Source organism: Pterocles gutturalis, unplaced genomic scaffold (assembly GCF_000699245.1).
Source record: "Pterocles gutturalis isolate BGI_N339 unplaced genomic scaffold, ASM69924v1 scaffold7261, whole genome shotgun sequence".
Lineage (NCBI taxonomy): Eukaryota > Metazoa > Chordata > Aves > Pterocliformes > Pteroclidae > Pterocles > Pterocles gutturalis.
The window spans coordinates 715-14,569 of record NW_010097689.1 but is presented as its reverse complement, the minus strand read 5'-3'; the positions used below and the strand labels follow the sequence as shown (position 1 = coordinate 14,569).

The 13,855-nt window shown below is 41.7% G+C and overlaps 1 protein-coding gene across 1 annotated transcript; it reads right to left on the bottom strand.

Moving 5' to 3' along the window:
• Positions 1 to 5,401: 5,401 nt before the first annotated feature.
• On the bottom strand, positions 5,402 to 13,614 carry DHCR24 (24-dehydrocholesterol reductase). Its single transcript, XM_010083515.1, has 8 exons — positions 13,462 to 13,614; positions 12,926 to 13,031; positions 11,424 to 11,542; positions 11,070 to 11,333; positions 10,122 to 10,265; positions 8,968 to 9,165; positions 8,054 to 8,232; positions 5,402 to 5,840 (listed from the first exon to the last, which is right to left on the bottom strand). The coding sequence occupies exons 1-8, from the start codon at positions 13,579 to 13,581 to the stop codon at positions 5,687 to 5,689; spliced, it is 1,284 nt and encodes a 427-aa protein (XP_010081817.1). The 5' UTR covers positions 13,582 to 13,614; the 3' UTR covers positions 5,402 to 5,686.
• Between the last annotated feature and the right edge of the window lie 241 nt (positions 13,615 to 13,855).

Here is a 13,855-nt window from a genome sequence, read left to right as displayed (position 1 = left end):
TGGTTCTAGATCACTTCTTGTCACAGCTTTGTCAGTTGTGATTACGGTCACTTGCTGGGTGTAGCTCACATCAACAAGTTCAGGACTGCTTCCTGGTTCCAGGGCAGGTCCTAGCCCAAGTGATGTTTCTAAATAATGTTTCTAGCTTGCTTGTTGGTTCTAGGTGACTTCGGGGTTCTAGATCAAGTTCTAGCTCACTTGAAAGGTCTACATCAAAGTTCTAGCTAGCTTGAAAGTTCTAGATCAAGTTCTAGACTATCCTCTACCTTGCTTGAAAGTTCTAGATCATGTTCCAGATCACTCAGTGGTTCTAGATTGGTTTCCAGGCTGGCTTGGGGCTCTGAAGTGGGGAGAACCTACTTCAGGCAGCTGTTTTGGCATCTCACCAGGACTTGGAATACTTGCTGATGATGAGAGCATCATCAAAAAACTGGGTTTTTTCCTTTTTTCTTTCCTTTTTTGTCTTGCATGCTTTTTTTCTTCTTTGGGGTTCTTTTGAATTCAAGGCCCATAGGATCATCCCATCAACTGCAGCTCTCCCAAGTTTCTAGCACACTGACTCGCCCTGCCTCTGTGGACATTCTTTTTACTGGAGGCAACATTGGAAACCGGACAACCTCCTACTTGCCCATCTCTTTCACAGCAACTGGTTGCCACACTCCTGCTCCAGGGAGTCCTCCCAGCCTGCCCAAGAGCCTTGTCCAATTGGCTTTGGCACCCACTCTTGCGCCCAGAAGAAGCACTTCAGACAGGGCAGGGGTGTCCATCCACCTCACAAAGGGCTCAAAACTTCTCGGCGATCCTCCAGGACTTGCACCTGCAGCTGCAAATGCCAGCCTAATCCCAAAGCTGTAGAAGAAACAGAGGAGTCACGCCGGCAAGGCTCAAATCTCCACTGTCACTTGCCTGCTCAGGAGACAGAGGGATGGAGCGGTGACCATCCCTGCCGCTGGCAGAGCCTTTCTCCAGCCTTGCCTCAAGTCCCAGGCAAGTTTGCAAGGCAGGAAGAGATCGCCTGCTCCCCTCAGTGCTGCACTCCAGCAATAAGCTTGCCATTGCTATAGGTAGTTGGACCGTTGGCAGCAATTACTGGGCCAACACTGCTGCTTTTGGACTGGGATGGCAAGGGTTGAATCTCGAGCAACACTTACCCTTTAGTGGCCCTCTTCTTTCACTTGGACTCAGGGCTGGCTTGCCAGTGCAGACAGAGAGGACTTAGAAACAGCGGCCACAGGTGGTGGACCCTTGCTTCTGGATGAGGAAGATGGCATCAACTTGGGTGGGTTATCTCCAGGGATGCCCCCTCCCTGGAGGTGTTCAAGGACAGGCTGCATGAGGCTTTGAGCAACCTGGGCTAGTGGGAAGTGTCCCTGCCCACGGCAGGGGGGTGGAACTCTATGATCTCTAAGGTCCCTTCCAACCCAAACCATTCCCTGATTCTATGAATATAACTCGGCAGCTTTCAGCAGGGCAGCCAGAAGTTCACTGTCCTATGATGGAGAAAGCGTAATGAAACCTAGCTTTCAATATCACCCAGCTTTGTTAATTTTGTACTTCTAGTAGGAATAAAAAAATAAATCTTTACAGGGAGCAGGACTTGGAATTCAAACACATCTCTCTGATCAAATAGCATGAGCTCCAAAATCACTTTTCAAGCTACAGCTGTGCTTTCCAGGGAATAGCCAGGCTTTTAGGAGCTCTCTTCACCTTCATGCTCATTAAGACTAATGACATTAATCTAGCCAATAATTTGATCCGACTGAATTGCATCCTCTTTCCACAGGGAGCGGCTCAAGCCTGTTGCTAAAAACAACTGGAGTGAATTGATTTCTGTTCCACGTTGTCCAGATACCTCTGGAGAACTCACTGCTGTTTTCTAAACATCAGATGGTGCTGGGAAGCCCCAATCAGTGAGTAAATGGCAGATACGCCAGTGAATGAGATGGGGTAGATGAAAATACAGCGTGCTGGCATGCAAGTTGATAGGAAACAACTCAAGTCTTGTTCTGTGGTAATAAAACACTCTTAGACAATCAGCAGTCTAACTTTTCTGTCGAGTAATTTGTTAGTTCCACCTTGGCCTTGATAAAAATGACACACTTCAGAAGAGGATGCCAGATACTGTGCATCCTCCGAAGGAAGGTCTGCATGTTCGGAGTTAAACACTTCCTTTCAAACACTACTTACAGTTAAGTTGCACGTACCTGTTGTACCTGTTATGGGTGTGGGTGTGTTATTGCAGCTGAAGATCCTCGGGCATAGCTTCACTTAACAATGCAAATGTTTATAAGCAGCTGGAGGGGAAAAAAAGGAATTTAGTGCCATCATTCAAAATTTCGTAGGATATTAAAACCTAGAGGCAACAGAGAAAGTGAAATGGAGAGAGAGCTGTGTCAGTGGTAACAAAGGGTGGCCACAAAAATGCACTGGGAGTACACCGGTTCACTTAGAGTTAACCTTTGTAAGTCTTGTACTAGTGTTTAGAGCAGACTGGAATAATTAAATCTAGGTGTAATTACATGTTAGTTGTGGCTGATTAAGTATGCTAATTAACCTGCAATTATCCTTTGGTGGGGGAGATGATTGAACACAGGTAAAACTGCAGTGATTTAAGGGGAATACTGAGTGTTGTTCCAGAGAGCCAAGCAAAGGAGGAAGGTCTCTGCAGGGAAATGCCCAAGCAGTGATGTGGCTGAGTGTAAACTACAGAAATACTGCTCGGGTAACAGAAGAGGATTGTGAAATGCAGCCTAAGTCAGGGCCAACAAAGAATGTGATTAAAGGAAAATGGGGCTTTGGCACCTGAGCTGCTGTTTCAGTGGGGCTGAGGCATTTGGCAGCCTGGAGCTGGCCCAGGAGAAAGCCCAGGAGCTTCTCTCTGGGAAAAGAGCATTGGAAGAGGGTGCACCAGCTGTGGCCAAGGGAGGGGCAGGAATACCTCCGGCTGAGCCTACAGAGCTGCTGTGAAGGCATTTTTTAAGGAAACAATGTGGATGTGAAACTCATCAGGCTGAAGAATGCACTCAGTCTTAGTTCTTGCTTCTGTGGCTGATCATTCAAACCTGGGATTAGTTTGCTTAGTGTGAAGTGAGAAGAATGAAGCAGCTATCCATGTCAACGGCTGCAGCACCTAAATCCAAAATGGGGTTTTGTCCTTCTTGGACAAAATGTCAAAGTGAAAGAATGAGGTGAGAGGAAAGAAAAAGATCAGGACAAGTGGCATCATGAGGCTATGTGGAGTTAGTAGGGCACAAGTGAAGGGTTAAGGCTCAGCTACCAGGTGTTTGTTTTGTACAGGTGTGTCCTGGGGCAGAGATAAGGCAGACTCACAGCATTGAGTGACATTCCTTCAAAGCTGTTTGCAGCACTGGGCTCCTCATCTCCCAACAACCTCGCAAAGCCTGTGGTCTCTTACCCAGGCAGCAGCTTTTCTCAGGAAGCGCTGGCCATTTGTAACAATACAATAAGAATGAGGAATTATAAACAGATCTGCTGAAAAGTAAGTAATTGTTCATTAAAAGACACCACTTTGGACAGTACGCTGGCTAGATCTTTATTTTCAATAGCCTGCACAACCAAAAATTAAGAGCAACAGCAATTATGCATGTGCACGTGTGTGACCGATACAGGTACAGTACCCAATCACAAAGTCATACAAAGTTTGCCAATAAATTAAGGAGTGAAAAACCAAATACAGTGCATACCTAAAGATCATCTGGACATACATGAGAGAAACACAGCCTAAGTAAAACTATTTGCATATCCTCTAGCTGTTTTAACATCGCCCCTTAAAAGCTAACCAAACCCTCCCTTGCTCTGTGCAGGATTATCTTACAAGCACTGGGCTAAATCGGAGCTTTGCACTGGGGACAAGGAAACAGCTGTTGTGCCGCTTCCCTGACAGAAGCAGGAAGGCAGGTTACACCCTGAGAATCAGCGTTTGCCTTCCTGCGTACCCCGAAGCCTGGAGGGGTGTAGCAGACGCTCCTGGATCACTGACGTAGCGCTCAGGCGGCCCTGCAGCCACCCTGTGTCAGCTGCATCTCCCCTTGGCAGGCTGCCACTGCTACTGGTCCCCTGTGCAGGATTTTAAGGGGTATCTTATTTGCACACAATTTGCCCAGCATGCGTCACTGAGTATCAGGCCAAGTTTATTCTTGTTACTGCTTTATCATTGGTTTCATCTGGACCACAAACATCCATCAATAAATAAAATCATTGGTTTAGCACTCATATAAAAATTACAACACCTCTCACTGGTAACTGTTTAAAAAGTTCTTCCCGTTACCCACTATGCAAGCCTCAAGAAAATGACTTTCTTTTCTCTCAAGCTCAGTAAGGCTTCAAGTAACAATTTTAAACACTGTTTGGACAAGACACGGGCTTGGTTTGGAACCACGTTTCTGGCTACAGGGTCAAAACATTCCCAGATTTCTACACTTGACCATATGAAGTGTGTGACTGCCATTTTCACCAGCAAGCAGCAGAAGGGGGAACTGAACAGTACTTGCTGTTTATTTTCCTCGTCAGGTGACTGAAACAGTCCTTTTACAAAGCCTATCAACCTAATCCAGCTAAAACAAAAAGCAGAAATGTCCCTCGAGTCAGAATCAAAGCCTGTGTGTATCAAGATTCACAACCAGAGTTCTTATCCACAGCCACTTATCCACTTGCTCTAACAAACCTCGTATAAATAAAGCCTTGACTTCCTTTCCCTTCGGGCCAGGACAGAACGGTCTGAAATAACCCATGTCTTCCTCCAACTGAGTATTCATAAGGCACTAAAATTAAGCAACAACCAAAACCCCCCAAAAACCCCCAAAAGCAAAACAAAAAAAGATCCAAATAAACTGACCTACAACGAGTGAAAACTGAAATTAAAACTTGTCTCTATGAAACAGCAGCAATTTTTTCAGTAGTCTGCAAAGCAAGAACATTGATACTTTGAGGCAAAAAAACCAACAAACACACTGTTAGCCGATTACAAAGTACCCCAAACCTACATCCACTTATACTTTATAATCAAAATCAGTACAAATCTGATAGGCACAAGTAAAAAGCATTTTCTTCACACCTCGATGCTAATTTTTGAAATGGAAGCCACTGTTGGGGAGTTGAACTGCTCTGCTGAGATGAGAGTGTGGTGTAACCCGAGCAGGATAGTACCACACATCATCACGCAGCACCGTGCAGCCGGAAGACGATGGTACCATTGCTAAGCTGTCATACGGGTTACCAACTGGAGGCAAATGTTTTTAACATCACGATTAATTTGACAGTGCGTTCAGCTTTGGCACCTATTTCTGAGCCCTCCTTACCATTCTCAAAAGTAATGTTAAATATAGCTATAGCATACAGCTGGTGTAACGCCAGTATCTTCATCCTTTCCAATTGTTGTTGTTTACGCTTGGAAATAGATGAGTTCACCTGTGTCACTACATGAGCTACAAAGGCTAGCACTTAAGATTTCTTAAAAACAATCACTTTGAGTTCGGAAAATTTGGTTTAGAACATATGAAGAAATACTAAACATAAATTTATAAAGCAGGAATTCATGTCTTTAAACATCAACAAGAATTAGCTTATTTGGAGAGCAATAAAGCTTTTTTTTTTTTAAAGGATATACTGACTAGCTATAGGTAACTTCATCTTTCCCTGATCACTTGATTACACAGATCTTTCAGGCTCAGTGCCTCGCAGCTTTGCAGATTTTGTCATACACTTCTGGAAAAGCATCCTTGCAATTCATTTGCTCCCTCAGCTTGTGGTATAATGAACCATCAAACATATCCCAGAACTCCTCACGGGTCATATAGCAATCTGCATACAGCATCTGGAAACTGGGGAAAAAAAAGATCAAAGAAAAAAAAAAAGAGATGGAGATTAAATACTAATTGTGCCACAAGATTTGAAATAGAATATAAAAAAAAATTCAGGGCGAGCTACAAATAGCAAATATTCAACAAAAAACAAACCATCTAAAATGCTTTTTAAAAACAAGCAAATATAATTGCTCACATGGATTATGCTGGGACACTTGGTCAATTATATTTTGTGGATTTAACATTACCATGATCTCTTTTCCGAGAGGAAATAACATGTAATGCTGGAAATAGCAGAATACTGCTACAGTAATTTTGGTGAAGAGGAACATGGGAAAAGAAAGCAATTAAAATAACTGTTGCTTTGGGACACTTCTTTAGCTATTAATGTATTCACACTTTCATTAGTTTTGCTACTAAAAAGAGAAAAGGACTAAAAAATGTGTATAAAACAGTGGTTCATGTTTAGACACCCTAACCTTGTACAGCCAAATTTTCTGACAACTTGTATTGTAATAACTTGTGTTCACAGAAACACAAGTCTAGAGAGAACTTCAATAGTTCCCCCAAATTTGCACCAAAAAGCACACATGACCAAAATACTCCCTGACAAACACTTCCCTAACTGCTTTTGAAAGTCTGCTTTCCTTTTTCTTCCATTCAAAATCTTTTAATTTCAGCTTTTTAAAAAAGGAAGTATTTTTTCTGCATGCTTTCTTATGATCCATGGAGGTACAGTCATGGCATCTCGTATTAGCCACAAAAATGTGTTCAAGACAGATGTAGCAATACATTCTTTGACTTTTTAAAGTTTCTTTGAACTGGACATTGAGAATACAACAGGGAAGGCAAAAGCCTGCCCCATCAGACCAGGCTGAGATGATAAATTCATAGTGTAAATGAAGCACAGTATAACAAAGCTCCTTTTACAAAAATAAATGAAATAATTATTTAGCTGTGACTCTTCCTTCCTGTTAAACTGTGCTCTGTAAAATCCAACTAGCATCAGAGTACAGCAGTAAAACTGTTATATAAAAGCTCTATTGTTTTGTGTGATTACGAAACTGCAAGACTAAGCATTTATCCATTGTTCATTTCCCAGTGACAGGTAGAGAAGAGATGAAACTTTGTTAGTAAAGAGCTTTAAATTAAAAGCTTAATTTCAAGGTAATTAAAAAAAGCTTAAAATTAACTTTCCATTGCTTTGTTCTCTGGCAGATCATTTATTGCAGCTAAAAGTCACTTGCACTCTCCAAATCATCTCGAAGCAGCCTCACCATTGTTACTCAGCCACATAGGATATAATCACTGTTAAACTGGGAAGTATGTCAAAATAGAAATGTGGATAAATTATACTGATGGTGTAAACATAGCATGTAGTTGTGTTTTGTTGCTGAGAAACAAGTCTGTAACTGCTTCTCCACTGACACCACTACAGCAAGTTATGCTGGCATGAGTCTGTGACAGATGGTGGGCACACACCTCACGCCTACTGCGCTCCTGTGTAACAAGAATCGGGGCAGGGAGAGGGAAGCTATGGAAGTACAAGGCGTGAGGGAGGGAAGGCTCCCAGCACCGTGCAGGGATGGCAGGGGAGAGTCAAGGCTGCAGGGAGCAGAACAGTCCTGAGGACAGGCAGGGAAACTGGCCAAGCTTTTAATAGCCTGTGGGATTCCTGGAGCGACTGTGGCCAGCTGCGGCCAAAACAGCTCTGCCCCTGCTCTGAACCAGCCTGAAAGAAGCCCGCCTCATCATGCAAGCTCAGCGTCTGCCTTCCCCAGGGCTGGGCTGGCCAGCCTTGCCGAGAGCTGTCAGTGAACCACACCAACACCGATTCTGGACAGCTACTGGTTTATAGACAGACAGTACAGACCTGCTGAGGTCTTTCTGCACCTGCACGCATGGATGGGTTTTGTTGCAGCAGAGACGCTACTCCCAGAGCAGCCTGGAGCTGAAGGGATGCACAGGTGACGTGAAGGTACCCAGCTCCCAAACAGGCTGCAAGAACTTCAGCCAGTGTGCTTCTTTGTTTCATTTTGCAATCAAATAATGTTAGTAAAATCATATTTAAAAATCATAACATGAAAATTAGTAATTAAAATTATTTTTCAATTGTAGTGGTTGCTAAATTATTGCAATATTAAAGTGCTGTGGGATTAAATAACTGTGATTAAACCACACAGATGTAAATTACATGGCAATATTACTACTCTAAGGAACGGGATCCTTACCCATGCACACTTCTTACAAACTTTTCCATTTGTCTCATTGAAGCTCTGGCTTCAAATTGTTTTCTTTTGGGCTCTCCATAAGCTCCGATATCCACGTAGAGTTCTGCTTCATCCCCTTTTGGGTGGACCATACCAGGATTATTGGGCAATATGAAAGGACATAACCAAAGAGGGTACACCTGCAGAAGTAAGAAAACACTTTATCACTCACTTTTAACAAAACAATCATTTATGCTATCTCTTAATAAACGTGACAAAATTAGTTAAGGGGACCTCTTCCCAATTTGGGATCAAAACTTCCACTGCTCTTCCTTTCCAATTCTCTTGCCATTGGTTCTTAGCTCCACTTTCTAATGACCGTGACACAAATAGATCGAGATGCTCAGAATATGTGCTGTGTCCTCCTACAATTACATCTCCTCCCCCTTAAATACTTGAAATGGAAAAAAAAAAATCCTTGATCTTAAAGCAACAACTGAATACACATTCAGAGTAAACAGAGAAAGAAGAGGTTTTTTTCCCAGGTCAGTCCTAAATTGAAATTGCCAAGTTTGTACTTCTTATACTAAGTACAATTAACTAATAAAAGCAAGAAAGGGAAATTAATTCCCACAGCTGGGGTTTAGTGAGACCTCCAGTCATTTTAGGTGAAATAAGTTCACATTTTACTACATGATAAAATCTTTTAGAAGTGTTGGCTTTCTACTAAAGTTGTAATATTTTTAATTTTTTTTTCAGAAATCTGTGTTCGTTTCTTCTGCAGCCTTGCGTCATAGACTTGCAATGTACAGTACTCCCCAGGACACAATAATGACCTTTTACACAAGCAGACTATTCTGTCTGAAGATCAACAGTCACCGTTCTTATTACACACAGTCCAAGACTTGCTGCATTTTAAAAACCTGTGTTCTTACATTAAGGTCAGCATGGAAGGTTTGGATAGATTTTTCAAGGCTCTTCATTGGGACCAACATGTCCTGTACAACGTGGTGTTGCTCGTACAGCTTTCGAATAGCTTCTCCTTGGGTGAGTTTTAACAAAGAGATTTTTGGAGGAACCATCCAGCCAAACAGGTAACGGAAAACAGGGTTATTGCCAAAAGGAATTATATCCTTTAAAGAGGAAACAAAAAAAAGTTTGATTTAAGAATGTGTAAGTGAACCGAAAGACAATACTTCAGAATCCTCAGAGCAATATGAAGGCAGATTTTCAATAAATTTAACTGCTGATACTTTTGCTAAACGTCTATAATACAAATATGAACAAATAAGAGGCCTGGACTGAACAGCCGTGCCCTAAGCCTCCTCTAGTTACAGCCATTGATTTTCAGTCATCTGAATCACAACATACTCAGCCACAAATACTTTCCGACAATAAAATTCAGACAACAGCAGACTATTATCTTAAAACAGCTAAGGAAGGAGCGTATAAGAAGGTAAACTTACAGAACTCTTGCAAGTGTGAACACAAATAAGATCAGGTCTTAACATTTTAAAGCTGTAAAATTTTAAGTACTTCCTGCACAGCCAACTCGTGTTTAACTTCTCCAGGAGCTGAAAGGATTCAGTACCTCACTCCAGAGATTCAAAATATAGCAACGGGAATCTTTCAGAATGCCAAATAATTTTTTTGCATACACGCACATCACAACAAACACATTTATGAAATTCAAAGTCATGACCTCACTGCATAATTAGTATTCTGAGTTTAGGCAGGGCGAATTTTCAGCCAGAATTTCACATTCATGTTTTTTCCACCATCTGTCTTTGAAAATCACTTAGTAGGTATAAAAGCATAATGCTGAAGTAGGTACTTAAGTCCTAAATTCCAAAAAGCACTAAACCAGAAATTAGGAGGTTATGAATAACACCTCATATACAAACAAGTGCCTTTGGATTTGTTTTGCCCAAATACAGGACTTTTAGATTTGCCATAAACTTCACTGTTTTTTTTCTGCCACCTGAAAGACAGAAGGGCTGCCATGGGGAAGAAGGTACATTGTACCTACACTGGGAAAGAGCAGGGTACCTTCCTGCAGATGTTACTTTAATTTTGGAAATGGTCTTACCTGGAGCTCCCAGAAGATACTACGTGTATGTCTATGGTAATAATGTCTTGACGGAATGTATTCTATTCCAGTCCTGTCAGCTTTCAAATACTTCTCCACATGCTTAAAGAACCACGGCTTGTAGTAGTTGCCAATTCTGTTTATCTACAAGAAAACAGGTATTCATTAGCAAACACCGACACAGTAACAGTTACACCTTAGTGGACAACATGAAGTATGTCCCCAAGTCCCTTTACTGTGAAGAATCAGTGTTACACCCTTTGTGACAGTTTCAATGAGACTGTCAAAACAGATCTAGGGAGTCTTTATTTCTCAACATGCGTGGCTCCTTCTTACCTTTCTTGCCATTAGGGTTTAAATTAAATAAGACTTGCTAAGGCTTGCCTGTTAGAAACTAATTAAGACACCACGATGTGCCGCCAGAACTGGACTCCTAAAATACTGATCTCTCAACCCATCATTAATCCAAAGTTTCATTATGGCAGAGGAGAAACATCCAGGTTGAGGGTTGCAGTGAAGAGTTAACATGTCCCTCCTGTAAATATCCCTAATGTGTTTTTACCAATTTTACCAACTGTATTAAAAGCTTGCTGGGAAAAGAGTTACTCTGAATAACTGCATTTAAAACAGCATTGTTCTGTATATGAGAAAAGCTACGTCTCTTTCGCCTTAGGTACTGCAATGAAAAGGCTGAAGATTAAATTATTTGCTAGAATAATGAAATCAGTGGGTCATTTCTTATCCATCGAAGAGATTTAGAGTACAGACTCTGTTGTAGCAACAAAGAGCTGTAATATAAAATACTACAATGGACAGATCTAACTTTTAAACCCATTTTGAGAGACTGTTCCTACTATCTTATAATGATTTTGATTTTATATTGGCATATAGTACAGCTTCAGTTAAACTTTGGGAGTATTTTTTTCTTTGTATTTTCCCTTTAGTTACCTTGCTTTGCTCAGCTTCATCAGTCAAGACTCCAGTCATGATGACTGCTTCTTCCAAAGAGTACACAAGTCCTTCCACAAAACTATTCTCCTTTTTCATCGATTCTTCAGTAAACTTTTCACAAATCTTCTGCAGTCCTCTCACAGGCTGATAATGTATTTTGACATATTTCTTGGCAGGAATCATTTTTATTTCTGCTGCAACCAGGAAACCCAGAGTACCACAAGACCAAGGCACTGCATAAAATAGGTCTGAATTTTCAGTCTGCAAAAAGTATGTCATACTAAATCATACATCCACACTTATAACTGTCAACGACATTGTAAATGATAGCAAAATAACATTTTGTCTTACTGGTGAACATCTCACAAGGCTTCCATCAGCAAGAACAAGTTCATAGGCCACGCAGGTGTGTTGAAAAAGTCCGTAGATATGGGATGAAGACTCAATGCCAGTTCCCATGATCAGGCCACCTTAATGAGAGCACATAACAAATCAAATGAAACACACTCCAAAATTAAGGTGGTTTATAAGAACAAAACCCCACTTTTAAGCTCTGGGTATGGCTTTGTAAGAGTACTAAAAAAAAAAGGAAGTGCTTGTATGGTGGTGCAACCCCCCTCCCCACTCCTTGGATGCTCGGTGCCTGGTGCGATTCTCCCCTCCAAGGCTACAGGGCGAGACAGGAACACACTGTGCAGCTGGGAACTCAAGGCTGTGGCATCTCCCTGGCATCTCTGATCCCTGTTTTCCCTTGCTAGTGGTGACTCAGAGCGTTGAGCAACCCTCAGTGTGCCTGGTACTTGCCTGAAACTATGACAATAGTAAATCCTCTCTCATCTGTGCCTAGGGATGATACACTGTGGGAACAAGTGCAACCATCAGAACATTACAACATCTCTCACTAAGTACCTGACGAAAGTCAATTATCTCAGACCCTACAAACAGTGACCCAAAAGGCAGACCCTTGGACCTCTCTTGGATCGCAGCGGGCTGTGACCAGCATCTCCCGTGAGCTGGGTGGGACGCCTCTCAGAACCACTGGCCAGCGAAGGACACAACAGGCCTGGGCAAAGTTCTGCCTCTCGAGGCTCAACCATTGCCCGCTGAGGAAAGCCAAGGCACTGTGAGTATATTTACTTTGACCTGAGAAGAAAGGGGGAACTTTTAACCATAGGCTAGTCTTCCCTATCTGCCTCTCTTATAGAGGGAGAAGAGAAAACTTTCATATACACTAGCAGCCCTACTTACCTATTTCACTGGATCCATATATTTGGCACTGATTATTTGTTTGTCTGTTTTGCATGCTTTGTACATACATATATACATACATTTAGAATACCTTTTAAGTTAGTGCGCTCTTTGTCATTCTTGAATCTGTAATTAAGTCGCTATCCTCATCAAAGCATATTTTCACTGAAGCACTTTGTTGATCTTTAAACTAAACAACTATTAAAAACCTTTAATTTACCTCACACCATCAATAAAGCTGAAATTACTGCTAAATTGCAAATGTGGAGAGATTTAATCTGTGACAGGGCCTCAATCCTAAACCTAAACTTGAATCCCAAGCCAGTAGCTATGGGCTATGCTCTTGCTACGCTCCCTCCCAGCTTCTTGTGTACATGCACACTAGCAAAGCTAGTCCTTGACCAAATCACAGTCCTTGATTGTCTTGGCAACATCTCAAAACATCAGTGTTATCAACATTCCTCTCAGCACAAATCCAAAACACAGCTGCATACTAGCTACCAAAAAGAAAATTAACTCTATCCCAGCCAAAACCAGGACAAAGGTTCAACAGAATATTTCAGGAATCTTTAAAATGAGTCTCCGGTCATCACAATGTCCCTTACCTACTGTAAGATCATCAAGCTCTGGTACCACAGGAATAGTCCAGCCCATGGGATTCAGGTGTGCAGTCAACTGGCCCATGGTCACCAAAGGTTCCACACGAACAATCTAAAAAGCAAAAAACCCCAATTCCCCCTATCAAACATAAATTAAGTGTTCAGCAATCACGATGACAAAACACGGCTAACTGGAGTGTACCTCCATCTGTTGTCAGACTTCAGAGGCTTGCTTTCCCAAGAGCACTACTAAAAATAGTTGAAACTGTTTAGTGATTCCTCCTCTGCCTCAACATCTTGTTGCTCACTCCTCAAAACCATAAATCAATCTGGTCTTTTAGACTTCAGTGCACAAAAGCTAAGCAATTCCATATGCTGTTTTTTTTTGGATAGAGGGATCCAAGCACACATTGTAAAACCTGAAATTTGGTGGGTCTACTGCTTTTCTTTATGGTATCTAATCTCCTCTTCAGCTACAAATACAGTAAAAAAAAGACCCCATAAACTTCACTATTACGAAAGCTTTGTGATTAATTTGTTACCTGTCTTTCACTATCTACTTCCAGAACATCCATTAAGTTGATCATGATGTTCTTGTGAATCTTCTTGTACTTTCCAACACGGAGTGACACCGTCAACCAGCCCGGCCGGCCGGTACACATGTATCTTTTGCTGCCTTCGTTTTTCCATTCCCGAACCTGCAAGAGGCAACAGCTGAACTGATGGTGTAAGGCACACACACGTCGTCAATAATGTATATCAGAAACATTTTCCCTGGCTGTAAAAAAATATTAAGAAATATTGTTACTCCTCTACATGCATGTTATCTGCAAGTAACAAAACCTTGATGTCTCTGTGCTCAGTAGTGATGCTTTGTAAGTCTCTCTGCATACCTCTGAACTTTAAAATAAAATACCACCAGAGAGGTCTAGTTAT

Bases quoted from the DNA above. Each gene is read 5' to 3' on its own strand.
- DHCR24 (XM_010083515.1), bottom strand. From the start codon at position 13,581: ATGTGTACCGGCCGGCCGGGCTGGTTGACGGTGTCACTCCGTGTTGGA. The intron at 11,334-11,423 runs GTAAGACAAAAT...TACTTTTTGCAG, and splicing joins GCCTTGTGAGATGTTCACCA to ACTGAAAATTCAGACCTATT. The intron at 5,841-8,053 runs GTAAGGATCCCG...TTTTTTCCCCAG, and splicing joins TTTGTAAGAAGTGTGCATGG to TTTCCAGATGCTGTATGCAG.